General features: G+C 42.1%; 2 protein-coding genes across 3 annotated transcripts in view; both read left to right on the top strand.

Moving 5' to 3' along the window:
• The window catches only part of ptk7b (protein tyrosine kinase 7b), a 246,799-nt gene extending 241,721 nt beyond the window's left edge, over positions 1-5,078 (top strand). Inside the window, exon 20 of the mRNA XM_084171249.1 lies at positions 4,864-5,078. Within this exon, the coding sequence (XP_084027375.1) occupies positions 4,864-5,024 (161 nt within the window). The 3' untranslated portion in view covers positions 5,025-5,078. The remainder of the gene's footprint in view (positions 1-4,863) is intronic.
• Positions 5,079-11,268: 6,190 nt separating this feature from the next.
• The window catches only part of LOC311136915 (serum response factor-like), a 56,932-nt gene continuing 40,307 nt past the window's right edge, over positions 11,269-27,893 (top strand). For both annotated transcript variants that reach the window (XM_084171230.1, XM_084171229.1), the window contains exon 1: positions 11,269-12,071. In XM_084171230.1, coding sequence (XP_084027356.1) covers positions 11,361-12,071 — 711 coding nt within the window. In that variant the 5' untranslated portion in view covers positions 11,269-11,360. The remainder of the gene's footprint in view (positions 12,072-27,893) is intronic.

The following is a 27,893-nucleotide window of genomic DNA, read 5'->3' as shown; positions in this document are numbered from 1 at the left end:
CATGATTTCTAGTCTTTTTGCAGTGTTACTATGGTCTTTCCCTGTTAACTTTTTTAGATTCTCCCAGATCAGTTTAGAATTTCCCTTTGCTTCACCAATTATGTTAATAAAAAAGTTTGCCTTGGCCTGTCTGATTTCTTTCATCACCTTATTTCTCAACATGGTAAACCTACGTCTGTCATGCTCTAATTTGGATCTTAGGGCTATTTTTAGATAATAATCTCGTTCTTTCATCAATTTCCAGATTTCTCCATTTAGCCAAGGAAGAGTGCTCTTTTGGCCAGGTTTGGATTTGATTTTCTTTAGGAAACCATTTAATGTAGTCTGGATTGTGGATAGAAAACTTGACTATCAGCTTCCACGTCTGCATAGGACAAGAGATCATTCCAGTTAATTCCCTTAATTGCATTTTCAAAATAGCTTAATTCACTCTTAGGTATTCTTAGTTGATCAGGCTTTCTAACAGTAGAGAGGTTAAACCTGCTCTTAGACAGCTTTCTGGCTATAAGTGTCAGATTATGATCAGATAGCCCAGTAACCATATTGAATGATTTAGTCACTCTCTCTGGTTTATTACTGAACACCAAATCAATCTGTGTTTTAGAGCAACAAGTCACCCTGGTTGGCCCTTTAACTAGCTGTGTAAGGTCAAAGGTATTAGTGATCCGTTTGAGGGTTTTCCTACAACACTTGTCTTCATAATTAATGTTAAAATCTCCCATTAAGATGACCTCTTTCCCAAAATCACATTCCCTAAGCATGTTATTAAACTGATCAAAAAACACACTTTTGGTGGAAGGTGGCCTATACATTCCAATGAGGGTAAAAGACATTTGGGGAGACAGTGTAATGTTCAGGCCAATACATTCTAGTTCATTATCACATGACCACTCAATTTGTTTACATCGGATATGTTCTTTAATATAAATCATCACACCCCCTCCTCTTCCTTCAGTCCTGTCTCTCCTGAAAACATTGTAGCCAGGCACAATCAAAGCAGCAGATGGAGAGTTTCTATGGAGCCATGTCTCTGAAAGGCAGAGAAAGTCAAGGTTGGAGTCTGTGAGTAGATGTTGAATTTGATCACTTTTTGGAATGACACTACGAATGTTCAAGTGCCCCCCTAGTAGTCCCTTGGGCTTAGCTCGTGGGTCCCAGATGACTCGAGAGTGATTGACACATTGAAAAAAAAAAACATTTATGTGTTTTCTGACGGCTGGGTTTAGGCCGTTTTGTTTCGTTTTGATTAGGGGCAGTTCGGTAGCGCAATTAACAATCCCTCCCGCCTGCACTGGATGCGGGAAACTAATTAAAACAGCTTGCATACCAGAAGCAGAGTCAGGGATCGCATATAGCGACTTTGGTATGTTTGAAGAGTCAAAATCCATCCTGGAGCCGGGTGAGTCGAGAGAAACCACAGGACCATAGCACTCACCCACCTCCACAGCGGCGACGATCAGTGGACGAGGCCATCCACCGCCCTCCACTCCGGTGCGTATCGCTGGCTCGGTGATGTTAGGCCCAGGATTGAGTTGCACATCCCCGGAGAGCAGGAGGGTAGTGAACAGGTAGTTTAACAGTTTCCGATAAATGTTGGACTTGTGTTTGTTGCGCCTAAGCGGTTCAGTAGAATAAGGAGCGAGGTAGACTTGGCCATTATTCAGAACATTATGGTATGCTGTGTACTGTCCGCTCCCGTGGAACGGTGAACCAATGTGTTTGTGTTTGGTGTTAATATTCTCCGGTAGTAGACTGATTGTGTCATCCCAGCAAGGACGCACTGAGATTATCAGTAGAGCAGCTACATAACTGACAATCATGGCAGAGTACTGGAGATAAAACACATAATTGCGCTTTAACTCTTTGCATGAGTTACTTAGCTGGGGTCGGCGTACACCTGATGGTTTAGATAAAATTACAGCATTCGAATGAGAAGCGGCACCTGCCACACCACCCTGTCTTCCGTCCGCCATTCTTCACTCAGGTTGGAGTCATTACAGATCAGGGTTGGGTTCTAAAAAATATCAGAAACTTAGAACATCCCACGGAGCACCATTAAATCCATTATAAAAAATTGAAAGAATATGGCACCACAACAAACCTGCCAAGAGAGGACCGCCCACCAAAACTCACGGACCAGTTAAGGAGGGCATTAATCAGAGAGGCAACAAAGAGACCAAAGATAATCCTGAAGGAGCTGCAAAGCTCCACAGCGGAGATTGGAGTATCTGTCAATAGGACCACTTTAAGACGTGCACTCCACAGAGCTGGGCTTTACGGAACAGTGGCCAGAAAAAAGCCATTGCTTAAAGAAATAAATAAGCAAACACATTTGGTGTTCGCCAAAAGGCATGTGGGAGACTCCCCAAACATATGGAAGAAGGTACTCTGGTCAAATGAGACTAAAATGGAGCTTTTTGCCATCAAGGAAAACGCTATGTCTGGCGCAAACCCAACACCTCTCATCACCCCAAGAACACCATCCCCACCCTGAAGCATGTTGGTGGCAGCATCATGCTGTGGGGATGTTTTTCATCGGCAGGGACTGGGAAACTGGTCAGAATGATGGATGGCGCTAAATACAGGGAAATTCTTGAGGGAAACCTGTTTCAGTCTTCCAGAGATTTGAGACTGGGACGAACGTTCACCTTCCAGCAGGACAATGACCCTAAGCATACTGCTAAAGCAATACTCGAGTGGTTTAATGGGAAACATTTAAATGTCTTGGAATGGCCTAGTCAAAGCCCAGACCTCAATCCAATTGAGAATCTGTGGTATGACTTAAAGATTGCTGTACACCAGCGGAACCCATCCAACTTGAAGGAGCTGGAGTAGTTTTGCCTTGAAGAATGGGCAATAATCCCAGTGGCTAGATGTGCCAAGCTTATAGAGACATACCCCAAGAGTTGTGCAGCTGTAATTGCTGTAAAATGTGGCTCTACAAAGTATTGACTTTGGGGGGTGAATAGTTATGCACGCTCAAGTTCTGTTTTTTGTCTTATTTCTTGTTTGTTTCACAAGAAAAAAAATATTTTGCATCTTCAAAGTGGTAGGTATGTTGTGTAAATCAAATGATACAAATCCCCCCAAAATCAATTTAAAATCCAGGTTGTAAGGCAAAAAAATAGGAAAAATGCCAAGGGGGGTGAATACTTTCACAGGTCACTGTATGGGTTTGAGGCAACATCCCTCCCTGCAGTCTATTTTTGAACAGACCGTTATCAGACAAGCGCAGAAAATTATTTCAGATCAGATCAGACCAGATCCCTCCCATGTCCTTTACTCTGAGTATCACCTCAGACGCTATAGGGTCCCTCCTGCCCTCAGGCAGATGCTATAGGGTCCCTCCTCCCCTCAGACGCTATAGGGTCCCTCCTCCCCTCAGGCAGACGCTATAGGGTCCCTCCTCCCCTCAGACGGTATAGGGTCCCTCCTCCCCTCAGGCAGACGCTATAGGGTCCCTCCTCCCCTCAGGCAGACGCTATAGGGTCCCTCCTCCCCTCAGGCAGACGCTATAGGGTCCCTCCTCCCCTCAGACGGTATAGGGTCCCTCCTCCCCTCAGGCAGACGCTATAGGGTCCCTCCTCCCCTCAGGCAGACGCTATAGGGTCCCTCCTCCCCTCAGGCAGACGCTATAGGGTCCCTCCTCCCCACAGGCAGACGCTATAGGGTCCCTCCTCCCCTCAGACGGTATAGGGTCCCTCCTCCCCTCAGGCAGACGCTATAGGGTCCCTCCTCCCCACAGGCAGACGCTATAGGGTCCCTCCTCCCCACAGGCAGATGCTATAGGGTCCTTCCTCCTCTCTAAGTTGAACAGGTGTAAGCACTCCTTCATTCCCATGTCCATCAAATACCTAAACGGCAATAAGTAAAGCTGAGCTGTATTAGTATGCCACTGACAGAATAAGGGAATAAGCACAGTATTATTTATGTGGCTATATGAGAAGTGTATGATGATAAGGGTAACGTGCAATGTATGTGTTATGTTGACTGTGTAATGTAGTGTCTATGTTGTATACAGTAGTACTGTGTGTCTAAGACAATTTTCCCCTTGGGACATTAAAGTTAATCCTATCCTATCCTATTATGGTATGTGAAATTTCAAGAATGTTGTATGTTTTAAAAGCCAGGATGTCATACTAATTTGGCCTTTTCATCTAGTATGAATTCGCTCCACACTATTGAGTAAGAGAATCGTCTTTCCAGACCGACGTGCGTTTAACAACAGCCTATAATCAGATAAGGTGATGAGCTGTACCAAAATGAACGAATGGCGGGAAACAACGCAATTGTGCATTAGATTACGCATTCTCAGTATGGATGAGCCTAGTATGTTGATATTTTACATATGTAAAATATCAATATACTGTAGTGTACTTATGTTTTTACTAAACAGTACATTCTAAATAGTATGTAGTACAATTAGTGCACAGTATACAGTTTTAGTAAGTAGTAGGCAAGACAGATTTCGGACACGGCCACTCTCCTATTCTTGGGGTAACTTCAAGCTATTCTCGAGTGACAATCGCAGAACTGTGATGAATAATTTTTATGGTTCTGTTAAGAGAACAACTTGTATTTGCTTGACATTGTATTGAGATACACTGTACTGTAGGTCACCTTGACAAAGTGTCTGCTAAGTGGCACATACAGTATCATCATGTTATTATCAAGCTGAGGGCAGGCTGTCTGCCCAATCATTCTTATGAAATCCCTACCAGAACCAGCTTTACTCCATTCTTTTGATGATTTGACTCATTGCTCTATAAGAATGGAGTGAATGAGTCAAATCACATTGACCTGTACATTCTGTCTCCCAAGTCTAACCTCCCCTGTCTCTCTGCTCCACTCTTCTCTCCTCAGGTCTTCAGGCAGGCAATATTAAGCTGCCCATGCCCTACGGCTGCCCCTCCAAAGTCTACAAGCTCATGTGCCGCTGCTTGGCCCCCAGTCTCAAAGAGCGCCCCTCCTTCAGCGAGGTCGTCAACGCCCTGGAGGAGCTGCCCTCAGACAGCAAAGTCTGAGAGGAGGAAAACTGACCCCACCCCACCTCCAGGGGTGACATCTGCCCCCCACCCCCTCCCAAATGAACACAGAAATGCTGGATTCTGAGTCACACACATTTCAGGGACGAGGGGGGTGGCGAGGAGTTATTATTTCTAAGGACGTGTGGATAAGAAGAAGAAGATAATACTTTTTTATACCCTTGCATGTGTGTAGATGGTTTCATGTGAGGAGGAGTGCCAGGAGTTTACATTTGCCTTAATTGCAGCATGGAAGGCATGCCCACTGACACTGTCCCTCTTGGCTCATGTGGTTTTACTGTACCCATGCCTGGCATGGGTCTCTCAGGGGGTGTCCCAGATATGCTCTCCCTCTCCTCTATGACCCTGCAGCACAGGAACAATAAGTACTACAGTGCCTCTACTTGCCTACCTGGACCTCAATCTACCAACCCTTAAATCCCCACAACTAATCCAGGAGGAGAATTTAAGATACTTTTGTCCAGCAGGGGGCACTTTGTGTATGTGTTGCACTGGACTCACCACCTGAATGCTGTATGTACAGTACCATGAAAACGTATTTGCCCCCTTTATAATTTTCTCTACTTTTACATATATATATATATATATATATATATATATATATATATTTATTTATTATATATTTTTTTGGGGGGGGGTGTACTTTTACCCCTTTTCCTCCCCAATTGGTAGTTACAGTCTTCTCACATCGCTGCAACTCCCGTACGGACTCAGGAGAGGCGAAGGTCGAGAGCCATGCGTCCTCCGAAACACGACCCTGCCAAGCCGCACTGCTTCTTGACACACTGCTCGCTTAACCCGGCCGGCCAAACCCTCCCCTAACCCGGACAACGCTGGGCCAATTGTGCTCCGCCTCATGGGTCTCCCGGTCACGGCCGGCTGTGACACAGCCTGGGATCGAACCCGGGTCTGTAGTGATGCCTCAAGCACTGCGATGCACTGCGCCACTCGGGAGGCCCTACTTTTGCATATTTTTGATACTGAACATTATCAGATCTTCAACCAAAACCTAATATTAGAGAAAGGGAACCTGACTGAACAAATAACACAACAATGACATACTTATTTCATTTATTTCATAAACAAAGTTATGCAACACCCAGTGCCACTGTGTGAAAAAGTAATTTCCCCATTACACTCAATAACTGGTTGTGCCACCTTTAGCTGCAATGACTCCAACCAAACGCTTCATGTAGTTGTTGATCTGTCTGTCAAGTCACTGTGGAGGAATTCCACGCAGAACTGCTGTAACTCAGCGACATTTGTGGGTTTTCAAGCATGAACTGTATATATATTTGTTTGTACATTCAGGTTCCCTTTATCTAATATTTAGTTTTGGTTGAAGATCTGATAACATTCAGTATCAAAAATATACAAAAATAGAGAAAATCAGAAAGGGGGCAAATGCTTTTTCACGGCACTGTAGTTTGTTTCGGACTTGGAATGTGCAGCGTCTAATGTGTGCCACTGATGCTGTTGTCTGAACTGTTGTTCTGATATATGTTGAAGAGGCAAAGATCAGGGTAGAAGCACAAATGGACAAGGTTTCGCATGAAGGTTTATACAGTTGAAGTCGGAAGTTTACATACACTTAGTCATTAAAACTCATCTTTCAACCACTCCACAAATTTCTTGTTAACAAACTATAGTTTATTTTCAAGTCAGTTAGGACATCTACTTTGTGCATGACACAAGTAATTTTTCCAACAATTGTTTACAGACAGATTATTTCACTTATAATTCACTGTATCACAATTCCAGTGGGTCAGAAGTTTACATACACTAAGTTGACTGTGCCTTTAAACAGCTTGGAAAATTCCAGAAAATTAAGTCATGGCTTTAGAAGCTTCTGATAGGCTAATTGACATAATTTGAGTCAATTGGAGGTGTACCTGTGGATGTATGTCAAGGCCTACCTTCAAACTCAGTGCCTCTTTGCTTGACATCATGGGAAAACTTGTAAGTCGCTCTGGATAAGAGTGTCTGCTAAATGACGAAAATCTAAATGTAAAATCAAAATCAAAAGAAATCAGCCAAGACCTCAGAAAAAAATGGTATACCTCCACAAGTCTGGATCATCCTTGGGAGCAATTTCCAAACGCCTGAAGGTAACACGTTCATCTGTACAAACAATAGTACGCAAGTATAAACACCATGGGACCACGCAGCCATCATACCGCTCAGGAAGGAGACGCGTTCTGTCTCCTACAGATGAACGTACTTTGGTGCGAAAAGTGCAAATCAATCCCAGAACAACAGCAAAGGACCTTGTGAAGATGCTGGAGGAAACAGGTACAAAAGTATCTACAGTAAAACGAGTCCTATATTTACACTATATCGACATAACCTGAAAGGCCGCTCAGCAAGGAAGAAGCCACCGCTCCAAAACCGCCATAAAAAAGCCACACTACGGTTTGCAACTGCACATGGGGACAAAGATCGTACTTTTTGGAGAAATGTCCTCTGGTCTGATGAAACAAAAATAGAACTGTTTGGCCATAATGACCATCGTTATGTTTGGAGGAAAAAGGGGGTGCTTGCAAGCCAAAGAACACCATCCCAACCGTGACGCACAGGGGTGGCAGCATCATGCTGTAGGGGTGCTTTGCTGCAGGAGGGACTGGTGCACTTCACAAAATAGATGGCATCATGAGGTAGGAAAATTATGTGAATATATTGAAGCAACATCTCAAGACATCAGTCAGGAAGTTAAAGCTTGGTCGCAAATGGGTCTTCCAAATGGACAATGACCCCAAGCATACGTCCAAAGTTGTGGCAAAATGGCTTAAGGACAACAAAGTCAATGGTATTGGAGTGGCCATCACAAAGCCCTGACCTCAATCCTATAGAAAATGTGTGGGCAGAACTGAAAAACTGTGTGTGAGCAAAGAGGCCTACAAACCTGACTCAGTTACACCAGCTCTGTCAGGAGGAATGGGCCAAAATTCACCAAACGTATTGTGGAAAGCTTGTGGAAGGCTACCCGAAACGTTTGACCCAAGTTAAACAATTTAAAGGCAATGCTACCAAATACTAATTGAGTGTATGTAAACTTCTGACCCACTGGGAATGTGATGAAAGAAATAAAAGCTGAAATAAATAATTATCTCTACAATTATTCGGACAGTTCACATTCTTAAAATAAAGTGGTGATCCTAACTGACCTAAGACAGGGAATTTTTACTAGGGTTAAATGTCAGGAATTGTGAAAAACTGAGTTTAAATGTATTTGGCTAAGGTGGATGTAAACTTCTGACTTCAACTGTAATATTAAAGTTTTAACTTTATTTTATAGTCAGTTACATATTGTGTCTGGGGAACTCAGTGGATTAACTTGTCTGTGTGAAATATGAACTTCACATGAACAAAAGTACTATCAAATTTATAGCCAAGGAATATTTAGAGTGAGTGAGAGTTTTGTTTGTGTGCACTTTTTAATCTCTTCTGAGCATGCCATTTGAACTCTGAGGTGCTCAATGGTGACCATCATTGATGGAATTTACCATATAATAGACCACATATTACATGTATTACCATGCTATCTTCAGAGGTCCAATCACAATTCCCCTTCCTTTCTATCTGGTCCAATGATTTTGTGCAATGTTGCGACGTGGACCATTCCACCAGGCGATGTGTACATAATGTAGAATCCATGCACTAACTTCACTTAAAAATATCCCTTTTTATTACTATCATATTGTGAAGGATGTACTTACGGGAACCTGTTTATTTATTATGAAGGTCCTGTCTTTTTTAACAGTCTTTTTTCATAAAAAGGTACTTTGATCACTTAATGCAGTTGCATATGTATTCAGTATCTTATGATTCATCTCAGTAATGCAGTCAGTATGGTAATACATGTGTTGTTACAAAGAAGAAAGATGGATGAGAGAGTCTGACTACAAGTCACCAATGCTCTTCAAGGGACTCTTAAGTGCCTGGTAAATGAAGAATTATTAGCTGTTTTCGCTCCTTCCCTTTTCACAATGTCTAATCAAAATGCAATGGCCTATTTTGTTTATAAAGACCTTGCTTTTTTATATGGTTTTTAGTGCAAAGTTGTTTTTAGTTTTTTATGAACGCTAGATGCTCACACTTAGGCTGTTTTTGAATCCGCTTCAGCTAATGGCCACAGTAACCACAATGTATACAAGCTGCTATCAATAAAGTTTCACGTGTTTTTAAACAAGGTGTCTCGTCTTTCTAATTGCTGTGTTACATAGAACTCACTCTGATTGGCCCCATACACACTCAAGTTGTAAAACTGATGTACAACACATTTTGCATGTACCCTCTTAGAATAAAAGGTGCAATCTAGAACTTAAAAGGGTTATTTGGTTGTACCCATAGGAGAACCCTTTGAAGAACCCTTTTTTGTTCCAGGTAGAACCCTTTTGGGTTTAATGTAGAACCCTTTCCACACAGGGTTCTACATGGAACCCAAAAGGGTTATTCTACCTGGAACCAAAAAGGGTTATCCTATGGGGACAGCCAAATAACTCTTTTGGAACCCTTTTCTCTAATAGTGGATGGTTGTGATAAATTGGAGCGTTTTTCTGTACAAAAATAATTACACTAGTGTTGTGGAGACGCCACACAATGGTTGTGTACACATTTTGTGCAGACTAACTCTCCACTGTATCACAAAAATATCAGTTGTGCCACAGCCATTGTGTCAAATGGGTTGTACATCAGTTGACCAACCTGAATTTATGTGTACAGGGCCATGTAGACTGGAGAGATTGGAGACACTGAAGAGCCAGCCGTGTAAGGAACTTTGTAGAAGTTAAAGAAAGATTGTTTGACAAATTCCCCTCTGAGGCTTTAGGGAGGTGGCATTGTAGGTCTGTACTTTGTGGGTCTATAAGAGCTGTGTTGTCTCTGATGTGTGTTTACATGAATGGAAGGTCACACAGGATCGAGGCTGGAGGCAACAGGATCTTGGGATGACACAGAACTTGACACAGAACTTCACATCCCAATTTTGTTGCTACCCCTTCCTAGAAGGACAGAGCTTTAAAAAACATGTAATGAGAGCCTAAGCAGTGTATGGTTCAGGCTGTAAATGTGCATCCTCCTCAACAACCAAACATTTTTGGGGGGGGAACTGATATGGGGTGAGCTAGTTGGACTCATACTTACAAATACTTTCCCCATGGAGTATCTGCATAGGTATAGAGGATATTTAGGTGTAATACTGTGATCCTACTGTGCTCCCAATATTCTGTTGCCTGTGATAGGTAGGCCTACAGCTTATCATTAATGATGACATTGACCCTTGATTGGCCTGATTTTTTCTACAATGATCTACTGGGCTTGTTGTTCATGGCCCTTGATTGAAGGTGATTTATGTAAGGATGAGTGTTAATTCCCTCTAATATGTAAAGTTATAACCTTTTATTACTAAGCGTTTAACAACATCCAATATCACTCAGTCTAACAAGATTATACCAAAATGATTTAGGCTATTAACATCAGATAAAGTTTTTATCAACATTTTCAAATTCAATCTGCTTTTGAATTATTTTCTAAATGTGATATTTTAGATAGTACCACCATTTATTCAGCTAAGATAAATGTAGTAAATTCTAAGACCCACTATCCTGTTCTTATGTAGAACACGTTTATTATCGTCAATAACACGTTTATTATACTATTATTATACCCCTTAATTTACTGTCTTGATACAAATTAAATACTATGCTGCTTTGAGGGCATGCATGTTTTGTTATTTCAATATCTCATTGCCTGACGTCGTGTACAGCGCAACCATTTTGGTATTTATTCTAATAAACATGCTGTATTGACCAATGGTAGCTCTACTCAGATCCTCATCCGCCAATCCGTAGACGGCGCTGTGACTCGCCAAATAAGGAGAGACAACTCCATAAAAGGAAACATTGTATCTCTTTATAAGGAGGAAAGTAGTTCTTGGGTTGTAATATTAGTCCACTCTCTGATACGTTATTTCAAAAGGCATCATGTTTGTGTGCAAATGCACAGCTAAAAGACTGATATTCGATTAAATATTTGCAGCGTGTGTGCATTGAAGGCGGATACCGACGACATTTTAAGCGTTTACAGTGTGAACTACATGACATGGCGGAGTAATAACGAATGGGCTCTTCGCTTTTTCCTTTTTGAGAAATTGCTCTGAGTTTTGGAAATAGAGGAGGTTGAGCCAAACTGAACCGGGTTGAAGAGTTCTAGGGGCAGCATCACTTTTGAAAGTTTGCGTTGGTGGTTTCAAACAGACGCCAATTTTGCAGTATCCGCAGTTTCGCTGTTTGTTTACCTTTTTGGTGGTTGGGTTGCATGAGCTGTGTTGTAATTTTACTAACACGCGCTCCAGCAGTCGGCTGGCGATTTCAGAAACCGGGTCCTCTAAATAGAATGTTACCAAGCCAGGCTGGATCAGCACCATCTGGAAACGGGTCAGCGTCTGTCAGGGGTAACACAGGTCACGGTTCTGGGGTAATTGGGAGTGGGATTCGCCCAGTGTTGGTCAGAGCAGTGCAAACGACAACTGGGGTCAGAGACAGCACCGGTGCGGTTGGGATGTTGGGGGGCAATGGTCCAGAAGTGGGTCCAAGAGGTGGGGCAAGACCAGTGAGCGGGACGGGACTGACGACTCTACAGACCGCCGGCCAGGGAGGCATCGGAAGTCTGAACACGGGAGTTGGGGTTCACGGAGGCAGCCGGTACGACCCGGACAAAAAGTGTGCGCCGATGGGGTGCAGTGGGTCAGACGCTGATTCGGACTCGGGGGATGATGACGACACGATGGGTTCAATCAGGGACAACAGAAGAGGTGTAAAGCGGGAGAGACTGGAGATGGAGGCTGCGGTGACAGGGCAGGGGACCGGGGTACCACCGGGGGCTTACGGTGTAGTCCCTGGAGGTGTTGCTGGCGCAAAGCCAGGGAAGAAGACACGTGGACGCGTGAAGATAAAAATGGAATTTATCGACAACAAGTTGAGGCGATACACAACTTTTAGCAAGAGGAAGACTGGCATAATGAAGAAGGTGAGTAATCACAGTGAAGATTCCAGCTGTTGCATCTCTCATCACACGTGACACTCAGGTGTGATGGGACACAGTAGCCTAGTGTGTCCACTCCAAAGTGTCACTTGGTCATGCATGATGTTCCATAGTCTATATACAGCCTGAAACTAATGCCTGCAAAATCGTGTAAATAATCCTTACAAGCCAGAATGTTGAATACAATTACATTTGCACTTACTCTACCGGGTGTCTGTGTGGTTTGTCCTTCGGCTGCTCGAAATTTGACCAAAAATCCACAAGAAAGTAGGCTATTGTTTACCCGACTTTTTGGAAAGCCAAGGTAAAATGTGGTTTATATTGGATATTAGGTTCTCTCGAATAGCTTTTGAACCAAGCATTCCATGACAATGAATCAGGTTGGATGGAGAACAATTGATGTATTTTTTTAGTGTGACTTTTGTATTTATTTTGTATTAGGATTTCAATGTTAAAAAAATAAAAGTGTGGATTGTTCTTCATCCTCCCCTGATTCAGAATATAAAATGTTCATTGTCATGGCATGCTTGGTTCAAAGCTATTGATGAGAGAACCGATTTTATCCAATATAAAACTAATTTTATCTTGGTGCTGAACTGAACCATTTACCTACAGGCTCTCTAGAAAGTCTGGTAAACAATACTTTCCTGTGGATATTTTGTCTAAAATTTCGAGCAGCTGACGGACAAACCGCACAGTCAACCTGTAGAGTAAGTTTAAATGCAATTTTATGGCTGGAGCGGAATTGGTGGAATGGTATCAAATACATCAAACACATTGTTTCCATTTGTTTAATGCCATTCTATTCGCTCTTTTCCAGACATTATTATGAGCCGTCCTCCCCTCAGTAGCCTCTACTGATTTACACAATTTTGCAGGCATTGGTTTCAGGCTGTATATACTAGGCTTGGGCGGTATCCAGATTGTCATGCCAACCTTGTGCCATCCTGGGATATTCGGTAATACAGGCACTGAACACAAGGGACGCTATTTTCAATCCGAAGATTGGCAACGCTAACAAGTACATGTAAAATCCCCTGACATAAACTGTTTGCAGGACAGACATCCCAGCACATAAAGTTATACAAGCAACTCGAAAATGCTACTGACAGTTTTCTGCACACACAAAACAAATGTTAGACTGCAAGTCTCTTGATCCGGGGGAATTCTCTGCTGTACCAAGAAGAGCTTGATTGCAAGAAGCTAACCACTTAGCTAGCTAGATTACTAAATTAGCCAACCAAATGCACACCAAACTATAGAGCATTTAGCACATTTTAGACAGTTAACCTAATAGTTATAAGATTAGGGACGTCAAACGTTCAGCTTGATGCACAGACCCTATGGACGCTCTAGTCTAGAGTGACTGGTTAAATTGGGTTTAGGAGCATTTTTTAAAATCTCAGTGAGAGAAATGTGATTATTGAAACAATCAGCATTTGTTTCATTTACTATCCTAAATTAAGATATATATAGTTATTTTGCCATATATAATTAATGCCTTCAGAAAGTATTCATACCACTTGACTTATTCCACATTTTGTGGCGTTACAGCCTGAATTTAAAATTGAATAAATTGTGGAGTTTTCTCACCCATCTACACACAATACCCCATAGTGACAAAGTAAAAACATGTTTTTCTAAATGTTTGCACATTTATTGAGAATGAAATACAGAAATATCTAATTGACATAAGTATTCACACCCCTTTGCTATGACACTCCAAATTGAGCTCAGGCGCATCCAGAGTCCTTTGATCATCCTTGAGATGTCACTACAACTTGATTAGAGTCCACCTGTGGCCAATTCAATTGTTTGGACATGATTTAGAAAGAAACACTTGGCTATATAAGGTCTCACAGTTGGCAGTGCATGTCAGAGCAGAAACTATACCATGAAGTCCAAGGAACTGTCCGTAGATCTCTGAGATAGATAGAATTGTGATGAGGCATATAATAATAATAATAATAATAATAATAATAATAATAATAATAATAATAATAATAATATGCCATTTAGCAGACGCTTTTATCCAAAGCGACTTACAGTCGTGCGTGCATACATTTTTGTGAATGGGTGGTCCCGGGGATCGAACCCACTACCTTGGCGTTACAAGCGCCGTGCTCTACCAGCTGAGCTACATAGGACCACATATCTGGGGAAGGGTATAAAACAATTTCTGGAGTGTTGAAAGTTTCCAAGAGCACAGTGGTGGCCATAATTCGGAAATCGAAAAAAATATGGAACTACCCAGACTCTGCCTAGAGCTGGCCGTCCGACTAAACTGAGCAACCGGGCAAGAAGGACCTTGGTCAGGGAGGTGACCAATGACCACTCTGACAGAACTACAGAGTTCCTTGGCTGAGATGGGGAGAACCTGCCAGAAGGACAAGAGTCTCTACAGCACTTCACCAATCTGGGCTTTATAGGAGAATGGCCAGACGAAAGACACTCCTGAGAAAAAGGCACATGGCCGCCCGTCTGGAGTTTGCAAAAAGGCACGTGAAAGACTCAGATCATAAGGCAAAAGATTCTGTAGTATGATGAGAATTCGTCCAGGGTAGGGGAGGGAATGGCCGGCAGGGATGTAGCTCAGTTGGTAGAGCATGGCGTTTGCAACGCCAGGGTTATGGGTTCGATTCCCACGGGGGGCCAGTATAAAAAATTATGTATGCACTCACTAACTGTAAGTCGCTCTGGATAAGAGCGTCTGCTAAATGACTAAAATGTAAATGTAATGAGACAGATGTAACTCTTTGGCCTGAATGCAAAGCCAGGCACAGCTCCTCAACCTTCTAACACCATCCCTACCATGAAGCATGGTGGTGGCAGCATCATGCTATGGGGATGCTTTTCAGCGACAGGGACTGGGAGACTGGTAAGAATAGAGGGAACAATGAATGGAGCCAAATACAGGCAATTCCTTGATGAGAACCTGCTTCAGAGTGCAAACTACCTTTAGACTAGGGCGACGATTTACGTTCCAACAGGACAATGACCCCAAGCATACAGCCAAAGCAATGCTGGAATTGCTTCAGAACAAGAATGTGGAAGTCCTCAAGTGGCCTAGCCAAAGCCCAGACTTGAATTCCATTGAACATCTGTGGAAAGACTTGAAGATTGCTATTCATGCCGCTCTCCATCGAACTTAACAGAGCTTGAGAATCTGCAAGGAAGAATGTGAGAAAATCCCCAAATTCAAATGTGCAAAGCTGATACAGACATACCCAAAATTACTCAAAGCTTTAATCGCAGCCGAAGGTGCTTTTACAAAGTATTGACTCAGATGTGTGAATACTTATGTAAATGAGAGATTTCTGTATTTAAATTTCTAAATACATGTGTTCACCTTGTCATTATGGGATATTGTGTGTAGATGGGTGAGGGGGAAAACATATATTTAATCCATTTAGAATTCAGGCTGTAACACAACAATGTGGAATAAGTCAAGAGGTATGAATACTTTCTGAAGGCACTGTATATTACAATACTTTCCATGATGTGGACTGTATGTGTACACAAGCGGATGTTTTGACCACATCGAATTGGGGGGAGTTACATATCCTTTTTACCTCAGATTGGTGATGTTAGTATAAATGTTTATAGTCAACATAATGACACGATCAATTGCTTAAAATTGATCAATATCTTTGGTTTTGTACTGTTGATTTGATCATACGTGCTGGGGGTCGCAGGACTGGATAATTCAGGGCGGTCTCTCTATAAAAGTCACTGGCCACACACCAATACATAGTTGACAGTCAAACTATAACTGAAATAGCAGCCAACCATTGTCACTGTTAATATCCTATGGCGGGTCGTGATTCGTTCAAGTTGACTAACAGAACATATTTTTTGTTCCTTTTCCATGATGGCAGCCTCCCGAAATCAACATCCGCCATTCCAAAATATAGATGGAAGCCTTCTATACATTTTCAGCTAACCAACCATGGATAGGTTATTCCAAGTTCCGTGTGGTCTTTGAATAGTGTTCGTTTAAACAGCGCTACACCCCAAACGTTTGCCCCCCTGTACTATTGATTTCCACGTGATATCGATGGAAGTGATTCAACAAAAGTGTTGGGTTGCACTTACCGCATTGGCGACCCACTTGAATCAAAATGCAACACTTCAAAATGTAGCTTGCTGTCTTTTACAAATTGTCCACGAACCAGTGATGTACACATTATTCCTAGATTCCAGTGGTGTAAAGAACTTAAGTAAAAATACTTTAAAGTACTACTTAAGTAGTTTTTTTTAGGTATCTGTACTTTACTTGACTATTTATATTTTGGACTACTTTTACTTCACTACATTCCTAAAGAAAATAATGTACTTTTTACTACATACATTTTCCCAGACACCCAAAATTACTCGTTACATTTTCAATGCTTAGCAGGACAGGAAAATGGTCCAATTCACTCACTTATCAAGAGAACCTCCCTGGTCATCCCTACTGCCCCTGAACTGGAGGACTCACTAAACACAAATGCTTCGTTTGTAAATTATGTCTGCATGTTGTAGTGTGCCCCTGGCTATCCGTAAATTAAATAAAAAACAAGAAAATTGTGCTGTCCGATTTGCTTATTATAAGCAATTAGACATTATTTATACTTTGATACTTAAGTATATTTTTGAAATCACATTTACTTTTGATACTTAAGTATATTTAAAACCAAATACTTTTAGACTTTTACTCAAGTAGTATTTTTCTGGGTGACTTTCACTTTTACTTGAGTCATTTTCTATGAAGGTATCTTTACTCTTACTCAAGTATGACAATTGGGTACATTTTAAACCACTGCCAGATTCCATGTGGTTTTTGAGCTGTGTTAGTTTTAACAGGATATGCAGCCTCATCTCCCCCCTCTCGCACAATTGATTTCAACGTGATAATTGATAGGAGTGATTGACAAAAGTGTTGTGTTTCTCTTTCAGTTTTGGTGACCCCATATCAAAATGCAACATTCTAAAATATAGGTGACTGTTCTGCAGGTTGTCCTCTAACCATTGATGTAAAAATATATCCAGTTTCCATGTGTTTTTTGCCACTTTTGCAACAAAATAACAGGGTTTTTGGTGCGTTTGCAGTTTATAATGTGCTCGTTTAAACAAATACAAGCAATATGATTACTATTATTGCACATGTGTAGATAGTAAATGTTATGTTTAGGTTTCTAATATATCACAAACTGTTTCTGCATATTGGTTATTGATTTGGACACTTTAAAACGGGAATGTCAATAAACTGTCATTATCAATATGTCTTGTCAACAGGAAGCAGCGACTGCATCATTTTCAATTTATGTTTTAAGAATATAAATTGAACTTTCAACATTAATTTCCAATGGTATTGTACTTAATCAGGTAAAAACTGCTGAATGAGACCAAAAACGTGTTGTGATTTATTTATTTTGATGATCTACCAGAAATCACCAAAACTGGTTTGCCCTGCCTAATAAGATATCTAGCTGGCAAACATTTAGTTGTGAATTCCATACTCTAACTAGATCAGTGTGTGGTGCACAACAGTGAGTGAGTTACTCACAAGACTCCGGTCTCTCATCATTGTGTGCTTGTAAGGCTCTGTCGTAGCCGGTCGTGACCGGGAGACCCATGGGGTGGCGCACATTTGGCCCAGCGTCGTCCAGGATAGGGGAGAGAATGGCCGGCAGGGATGTAGCTCTGTTGGTAGAGCATGGCGTTTGCAACGCCAGGGTTGTGGGTTCGATTCCCACGGGGGGTATAAAAAAAATAATGTATGCACTCACTAACTGTAAGTCGCTCTGGATAAGAGCGTCTGCTAAATGACTAAAATGTAAATGTAAGCAAACAACATGTGACTAGGGACTATCACTAAGCCTCATAATGTGACAAGTGAAATAAAGAACGTGATCTGCTATATCTCCTAACAATACGTTAATTTCACAAGTTGACTGCAGTTATTTACTTAAAAGTAGCTACAGATATTCAAATGTATTTTAAAAAACTTGACGGTATTGAAAAACCATCCCGTGGCTATTTCCAAATACCCCGGTATACCGCCCAAGCCTAGTATATACCATTTAATTGTGTATTACAGCCTGATTAATCAGACTAGATGTTGCATTGCTTGACGTGTACAGGGCATCATCAAGTCCTGTGAGTCTGTAAAACCCCATAATTCTCCTATAGCAGGGATCATCAACTAGATTCAGCTGCGGGCAGTTTAAAAAATAATAAAATAACAAATTATTGAGCGGATGGTCAGGGTGCCGGAACATAATTACAAATAAATTGTAGACTGCAAATTGACCGCAAGAAGCCCAAACGGATATAATATTTGACTAAAACATAATCATTTCAAACCTTGCTTCCATTTGTGTATGATCACATCTCTCTATTATGCGTGGGAATACTTTGGAACAGATTTCCAAAATTATAATCACTTAGAGCTGATTTTGCTGGTGTTTTTAGTATTTTATGTCCAACCAGCAGAGCATATGAGCGGAGTGGAGCGGGAGCGAGCGTGGAGCGTGAGCGGACGGATTTTGAACAGAGCGCAGAGCGGCATTTTTAAAAGGACGGAGCGTCGCCCTATGTCCCGCTCCAATTTCGCTCGCTCACACCACGAGTCTGAAGCATGCTCAAGCCTGACCCAGAATCCATCTGTTTAATTTAATTTGTGTCGTCCATTAATTTGTATTTTATAGAGCGAGAGGAGCAGCAGCAGCAACAAGAGAAAAGGGTTGAGGAATTCAAAAGTTTATTCACTGCACGCAAAGGCCCAATCATAACAAGGGAGAGAAAAAGAGAGCTGGATGTAGCATTTTTTGAAATGATTTTCATGGACTATGAACCGCTGAGTAAAGGAGAACGCGAAGGGATGCAACACTTCGCCAGCGCAGCTCAACCGGGCTACACTCCCCCAAGAAACTATGATAAATCAGTACTTTACTTTGTCAAATTTACATCTGAGATGCCCCATTCACATGCTTCAGCTGGCGATCAAAAACGCCGTTAACAAGCACGACAACATTAATAGGCTGTTAGTGAAAGTCGGGCACCTGGTGAAAAGTGTACGCACGAGCACAGAGGAAACCGACCAATTAGGTGTCCGCCCCACAAATGCCTGCGCCATTCGATGGAGCAGCCAGCTGCGGATGATTCAGTCGTTCATCCGGTTGTTCCAAAAAGACCCGTTATGGTAAAACAAACTCAAGTCTAATGTTGCTAACATCACCCTGAATCAAGTACGGCAGCTGACGCACCTTGTCAGTGTGCTGACACCACTAGCAGACCTCACAGACAAAATGCAGAAGGAGCTGGGGAACCTGGGGATGATCCTCCCTGCTGTCACAGAAATCAAATCCCTGCTCACCGATTACACTCACGCTGCACTTCCAATGGGCATCGCTGCTTTTGCAGAAACATTGGCAAACAACGTGTCAATTCGCTATGGAATATACTATACTGATTAACATCTCATTTTAGCGTCAGTGTTAGATCCCCGTTTCAAGACAGAATGGATAATCCGAGATGAGTCTGTATGCAACAAATTCGGGGAGATAAAGTAAGGCTGTGGTTTAAGCTAAAAGTGAAATACATGCATATTTTGTTCCTTTTTTGGAGTGAGCGGGGGGCGATTTGAGTGGAGCGCGATGCAAACTGCGTTGAGCGCTGAGCGATAATGAGCGGACTGGCCTGATGTGGCTTTGAGCGGGGGGAGCGGAGGGGTGAACAGCTCCGTGAGCGAGGAGCTGAGATTCTCACCGCTCAACCAGTTGGGGAACCCTGACGTGTAGGCTACACCAACACTGACCAAGAATGTCATTATTAGATAGACTTCAACTTCCCTGTACAATAACCTTCCCTTGTGTCACTTTGACTTATATATTATTTAACCCGTGGAAGGCCCATTCAACCCAAAATCACACATAGAATTTGCCCTAATCTGATGTAATAAAACTCCCAGACATAATGTGTAAAGAACCAAGTGGGACATATCATCTCTGTCCTGGCACTGAGTGACTGGAAGTCACAACATTCATGACTGGCTCTGTGCTTTAAATAGACTAGAGCAACTGACATTCCTATTTCTAACCACGACCTCACCCCTGCTATACACACACACACACACCTCTGTGTCCGGTAGGCGTAGTTGCAGTAACATACTTTTAATCTAAATTTATATTAAACTATTTTCAATTGACATACATTTTTATCACATTTACAAAGAGCAGTTTGTGCTCCGTACATTTTAATGTTTCTCATTCAACCTTTAAAGTAACTATAGTACCAGATTGAGTAAGATAAGTTAATATAATGTGTTAGGTAGGAGTTCTGCAAACTTAAGGTTGGTAAATGACTGAACTCACACTCTATTATACATTCACTACTGCAGCCTCTGGTCAGCAGCAGTTCAGATCACAGCCCTCCTGTCCTGAAGTGTGTCAGGCAGAGCCAACAGCTGACTAAACCCCAGGGACAGAGATCAGAGGACAGTCAAAGGGCACTCAAGCAGACCAAACGGGCCACTGTGCACCACTGTAATGAACACATGATTCCTTCATCATGCTCTAGCTCTCTGTCATACAGCAAGTCATCCGAGGGCTCAGAGGAGGTCTGAAAGTGGAAACTCCATGGGTACACCTGAATCTGTATCTCGGGCCAGGGTTGGGTGACTGATTCAGTTCAGCATTTACTGCAACAACTCTCCCCTTTTCAGTGTTACACTTCTGACCATGCAAGCACATGGAACGTAGGCTACTCACTATACTCTGGCGAACAATGAACTGAAAACTCGTAAGAGTCATTATTCTACGAGCTTCTCATTCACATGTTGTTTACCATAAGGGGCTTATTGGAGCTTTCATTTGTGACTGAGCCTTGTAAAAGTGTGCTTTAAACAATGTGCATTTGTTGATTGCTAGGCATACTGGAAGGAGTGCACAAATTGTTGAGTGAATTGTTTGTTGCAGAAAGTTAAGTTTAACAGGCTAGAGTCTATTTGTTTCATTTAAACCCCCAAAAATTGGGTGTATATACCAACGGCCTGTATAGGTCCGGAAAAATACATCAGTTATTGTCTCTTCTTTTTTTACTCAACCTGTAAATCGTTATCTCTGCAACATGGATTCTGTTGCTATGTCTATTCTCATGGAGGCTTCCCCGTTCAGAGAAAAATTTTAGCATTTTGTGCGCTGCAGGAACTGTATTTACTATGCGCTCTTCCGGGACAATGTGGACCAACCGGAATTCCAATGCAACAATTGTTTATTCGCAGAGGACTATAGAGAAGAAGTGGCTACTATTAACAAATAGATTAAGAACTTGCACAATCTACTGGGGAAAGCACCCCCTGCCTACCTTCTCCTTCTCTACTCCACAGGCTGGATGCTGTTCCGATGTGCTGAGAGTATCACCGCCATGTCAACACTCATTGACTAAATGGCCAATGCCTTCCAGGGACTCCTCCCTGAAGAAGTCTCCCACTTCCCTGGAAAATGGAGCAGGACTGTCGCTTCTGATGGATTTAGTGGATGATACTGTCACCATTCCTGCTGCCCAGCCATGGAAGCACGTCACCCGCCGTAGGCCAATGGAGAGAAGCGGCCTGTGGCGAGTGGGGCTTCTTTGGCGTTGGGAAGCCCGACCCAATTCCAGTTGTCGAACAGCTTTGTCCTCTTGGCTTTGGAGGTTCCAGCACCATCGGCCCCTATCCTGACTCCTTCCCAGGGTGATTCTTCCCCGGATTCTGCCTTGGACTCAGATCACCGGACCTTGAGGGTGTCTGATGCACCGGCTCCTCCGTCAGCCACAATGGGTTCGGCGGCCGGCTCGAGGCGAAAAAACTGCAGGATCTCCTCTGCCATCTCACCAGCCATTATAATTGGCAGCTCTATGGTGAGAAACATCTCGGTTCCTGGGGGCAAAAACCTTGCGCTATCCTGGGGCTCAGGTACAGGACATTACTAGGCTGCTTCCTACTGTTTTACGCCAGAACATGGAGTCTGTCGCTGTCGTAATCCATGTGCGATCTAATGACATTAGGATGGCTAGCTTGGAACGTCTGAAACTGGATTTTATAGAACTGATTGGAACTCTGAAAGACTCCAATAAATGTCCAATTATTTCAGGCCCAGTGCCATCACTGAGTCGTGGCAGCAAAATATTTAGTAGGTTGCTGGCACTACACGACTGGCTACAAGTCTACTGTAGCTCTGTTGGAGTTACTTTTGTGGATAACTTTGACACCTTTTGGAAACAGAAGATCTTCTACAGAGGATGGGGTCCATCCAAATCATCTTGGTGCCTGGACCCTGTCCTCGCATTTCAAGGTTGCGCTGAGACATTGACTTATCAACACCCCAAGTCCCGCTTTGGTAATCCCAACCATACATGATCAGTATTATCATCGTACTGAAGGTCCGCAACAAGTAACCATCATTGACTCTTGTTTTAACCCACAACCTCGAGGCATCGGCCCAATGGTACAGTTCTAGACAATTTTGTATATACTGTATACCAATTCAAGCTATCCTTATGGTATTTTCAAATAAGGGGTTAACAACTGAGCATAGTTCGAGGCATAGGCCTCATGGTTCAATTCTAGGCAATCTTGTATCCAATTCAAGCAAACCACATGGTATTTTCTAGTAGGGAGTTATTTTATTTTTATTTAACTAGGCAAGTCAGTTAAGAACAAATTCTTATTTACACACAGCCTACATGGTCCTCTGTAGCTCAATTGGTAGAGCATGGCGCTTGTAACGCCAGGGTAGTGGGTTTGATCCCCGGGACCACCCATACGTAAAAATGTATGCACACATGACTAAGTCGCTTTGGATAAAAGCGTCTGCTAAATGGCATATTATATTATATTATATTATATTATATTATAAGCCACTGATGCAGACTTTTGGAACATCTACATTTAAAAAAGTATAATAAATCCATGTAATATAGCCTACACCTTCACAATAAACCATTATTTATTTTAGACTGGTCTAAAGAAACATGATATGAAGAAAATGTAGTCTATTTCAGAAGAACAGAATAGCATACTCTGAGTTGTCCTGATCTGGCTATGCCATATGGCTGTGGGCTACACTAGTACATTTAGCAGACAAGATTTGCTAAGAATTCCGTGGCATTATTTTATAGTATGAAGAAAACAATTGAACAAAGCTGAATAAAATAGAAAGGATATTTTCTCCAAAGGATTTGAGGGAGTGCTCACATGCGGCTATTCTGTGTTGAGCGGTTAACAAAGAAATAGGTACTCCTATATGCTGAATTTAGAGTTGTTAATGTAACTTTAGTTGTTCTACAAACGTTGGGCTATATGTTTTGATTTTGAATACATTGTAAGGCTGCATGATGCGACTCTAATGATGATTTGAAAAAAGTTGCTTGAAAGGCATGAGCTCTGCTTAGTTTTTTGTGCAGGCTGTACAGACTTGGTCAGTCTCTCATTGTGAGACAAAGATATCCCCTTTGTGTGGCCGTAATGCACCCTAAAAAAATCCATGCCTTTTGCAGCCCTTCTCGCTGAGTGCTGCCTGCTCCGAAGCACCTCTCATCTCACTCACAAGGCTCTCTATCACCTGATCGGGTCTTTCTCACAGGCTACAAGTGAAGACCAACACATCGGGGATGCAACTGCGTGCGTCCTTATCCAATTCCGAGATGCATATTGGAAGAACTGTCCAGATTTACTTTTTGTCAGCCAACAAGATGAGTAGGCCTAATGAACAGCAAAATCACTAGCCTATGTCAATCTACTATCCCCCATAATACAAACGTTGACCTATTCTGTGCGATAAATACATATTCCAAACATAGTCTGGAACAGATGTGGGATGCGATAGATCCCAAATTAATACAACCACTAATATTTTTACGCAATGAGGCTGACGCAACAGATCAGAATGTTGATAAACTATTAGGCTATTTATTCACATTATAAGCACAGCAATGCACACACGGCACAAATGTTCCATTAGTGGAAAACACCATTATCAAAAGTGGTCCCCTGTAGGTCAGTTGGTAGAGCATGGCACTTGCAACGCCAAGGTTGTGGGTTCGTTTCCCACGGGGGCCAGTATGAAAATGTATGCACTCGCTTAAAACTGTAAGTCGCTCTGGATAAATGTGATTATGCATGTAATGCTTATATTATAAAGGTGCATTTTAATGGCACAAATTATCTTCCCCAAACATGAAACTCTGCGCTTATAACATTTTTGACATAAGTTTTCCTGGATTTTTTTGTTGTTATTCTGTCTCTCACTGTTCACATAAACCTACCATTAAAATTATAGTCTGATCATTTCTTTGTCAGTGGGCAAATTTACAAAATCAGCAGGGGATCAAATACTTTTTTCCTCACTGTATGTGTGTACATATATATATATATATATATATATATATATATATATATACATACAGTGGGGAAAAAAAAGTATTTAGTCAGCCACCAATTGTGCAAGTTCTCCCACATAAAAAGATGAGAGAGGCCTGTAATTTTCATCAACTATGACAGACAAAATTAGAAAAAAAATCCAGAAAATCACATTGTAGGATTTTTAATGAATTTATTTGCAAATTATGGTGGAAAATAAGTATTTGGTCAATAACAAAAGTTTCTCAATACTTTTGTTATATAACCTTTGTTGGCAATGACACAGGTCAAACGTTTTCTGTAAGTCTTCACAAGGTTTTCACACACTGTTGCTGGTATTTTGGCCCATTCCTCCATGCAGATCTCCTCTAGAGCAGTGATGTTTTGGGGCTGTCGCTGGGCAACACGGACTTTCAACTCCCTCCAAAGATTTTCTATGGGGTTGAGATCTGGAGACTGGCTAGGCCACTCCAGGCCCTTGAAATGCTTCTTACGAAGCCACTCTTTCGTTGCCCGGGCGGTGTGTTTGGGATCATTGTCATGCTGAAAGACCCAGCCACGTTTCATCTTCAATGCCCTTGCTGATGGAAGGAGGTTTTCACTCCAAATCTCACGATACATGGCCCCATTCATTCTTTCCTTTACACGGATCAGTCGTCCTGGTCCCTTTGCAGAAAAACAGCCCCAAAGCATGATGTTTCCACCCCCATGCTTCACAGTAGGTATGGTGTTCTTTGGATGCAACTCAGCATTCTTTGTCCTCCAAACACGACGAGTTGAGTTTTTACCAAAAAGTTATATTTTGGTTTCATCTGACCATATGGCATTCTCCCAATCCTCTTCTGGATCATCCAAATGCACTCTAGCAAACTTCAGACGGGCCTGGACATGTACTGGCTTAAGCAGGGGGACACGTCTGGCACTGCAGGATTTGAGTCCCTGGCGGCGTAGTGTGTTACTGATGGTAGGCTTTGTTACTTTAGTCCCAGCTCTCTGCAGGTCATTCACTAGGTCCCCCCGTGTGGTTTTGGGATTTTTGCTCACCGTTCTTGTGATCATTTTGACCCCACGGGGTGAGATCTTGCGTGGAGCCCCAGATCGAGGGAGATTATCAGTGGTCTTGTATGTCTTCCATTTCCTAATAATTGCTCCCACAGTTGATTTCTTCAAACCAAGCTGCTTACCTATTGCAGATTCAGTCTTCCCAGCCTGGTGCAGGTCTACAATTTTGTTTCTGGTGTCCTTTGACATCTCTTTGGTCTTGGCCATAGTGGAGTTTGGAGTGTGACTGTTTGAGGTTGTGGACAGGTGTCTTTATACTGATAACAAGTTCAAACAGGTGCCATTAATACAGGTAACAAGTGGAGGACAGAGGAGCCTCTTAAAGAAGAAGTTACAGGTCTGTGAGAGCCAGAAATCTTGCTTGTTTGTAGGTGACCAAATACTTATTTTTCACCATAATTTGCAAATAAATTCATAAAAAATCCTACAATGTGATTTTCTGGATTTTTTTTCTCAATTTGTCTGTCATAGTTGATGTGTACCTATGATGAAAATTACAGGCCTCTCTCATTTTTTTAAGTGGGAGAACTTGCACAATTGGTGGCTGACTAAATACTTTTTTCCCCCACTGTATATATCTTTAATTGCAGCTCAAGTTTTTTAAATCAGCCTATCACTCGAATATCTTTGCTTTAAATTAGTGCACGTGCGATTACTCTCGCTGTCTTTCTTTCTCTCCATCAATTCCATTCAAATTGCATTTAAAATAGATAATCCTGTTCTAGATTGATATGTAGCCCTATATTTAGATGTCCTAGCCTACCTCTTTCAGGTAACACATTTTATGCAGTATTAGCCTTTATATTTAGCTAATTAATGATGGGTTATGCATAATATACTTTCAACTTACAGCTTCTGTCTCTTGCGCAATACGCAAGCACCTGTGCTTAGCTGGCCTCTTCTTAAAAAACGCTCCTTAGCTCTTGGAGTCCCATGCAGGAAAAGCTAGACTAGAATAGCTTGCTGGACATTATTTTTGTTTTAGCTTTTCTTATACCAATAGACTATTCGAAGAGGGACGCAAGTTATTTTTTGCTGAATGTTAAATACAGCAGCCAATAGAACTCACCGGTAGTTTGAAAGAAGAGTGAATGCGCGATGGCGGTAGGCTATAGCAGTTATTTATTCAGACCCATAACCATTCAATCTTCGTGAAGAGAAGTGAAAGCCTTCTGCATCTAATTCTAGTCTTATGTTCTTCAAGGATGTCATTAGAATGAATAAGATGAGGACAACAAAACGTATTTAATTTAACTGTTGAAAGGAATGAAGCAACAATCGAGAGAGGAAGGGGAGGTAGGTTAATAACATTAGGGGAAGTATTATGAAGGGTTTACAGTGGGGAGAACAAGTATTTGATACACTGCTGATTTTGCAGGTTTTCCTACTTACAAAGCATGTAGAGGTCTGTAATTTTTATTATAGGTACACTTCAACGGTGAGAGACGGAATCTAAAACAAAAATCCTGAAAATCACATTGTATGATTTTTAAGTAATTAATTTGCATTTTATTGCATGACATAAGTATTTGATCACCTACCAACCAGTAAGAATTCCGGCTCTCACAGACCTGTTAGTTTTTCTTTAAGAAGCCCTCCTGTTCTCCACTCATTACCTGTATTAACTGCACCTGTTTGAACTCGTTACCTGTATAAAAGACACCTGTCTACACACTCAAACAGACTCCATCCTCTCCACAATGGACAAGTCCAGAGAGCTCTGTAAGGACATCAGGGATACAATTGTAGACCTGCACAAGGCTGGGATGGGCTACAGGACAATAGGCAAGCAGCTTGGTGAGAAGGCAACAACTGTTGGCGCAATTATTAGAAAATGGAAGAAGTTCAAGATGACGGTCAATCAACCTCGGTCTGGGGCTCCATGCAAGATCTCACCTCGTGGGGCATCAATGATCATGAGGAAGGTGAGGGATCAGCCCAGAACTACACGGCAGGACCTGGTCAATGACCTGAAGAGAGCTGGGACCACAGTCTCAAAGAAAACCATTAGTAACACACTACGCCGTCATGGATTAAAATCCTGCAGCGCACGCAAGGTCCCCCTGCTCAAGCCAGCGCATGTCCAGGCCCGTCTGAAGTTTGCCAATGACCATCTGGATGATCCAGAGGAGGAATGGGAGTAGGTCATGTGGTCTGATGAGACAAAAATAGAGCTTTTTGGTCTAAACTCCATTCGCCGTGTTTGGAGGAAGAAGAAGGATGAGTACAACCCCAAGAACACCATCCCAACCGTGAAGCATGGAGGTGGAAACATCATTCTTTGGGGATGCTTTTCTGCAAAGGGGACAGGACGACTGCACCGTATTGAGGGGAGGATGGATGGGGCCATGTATCGCGAG

This window comes from Coregonus lavaretus (assembly GCF_964263955.1).
Source record: "Coregonus lavaretus genome assembly, chromosome: 1".
Lineage (NCBI taxonomy): Eukaryota > Metazoa > Chordata > Actinopteri > Salmoniformes > Salmonidae > Coregonus > Coregonus lavaretus.
Note: the sequence above shows the minus strand (reverse complement) of the source record. Positions and strands in the feature narration are given on the sequence as shown.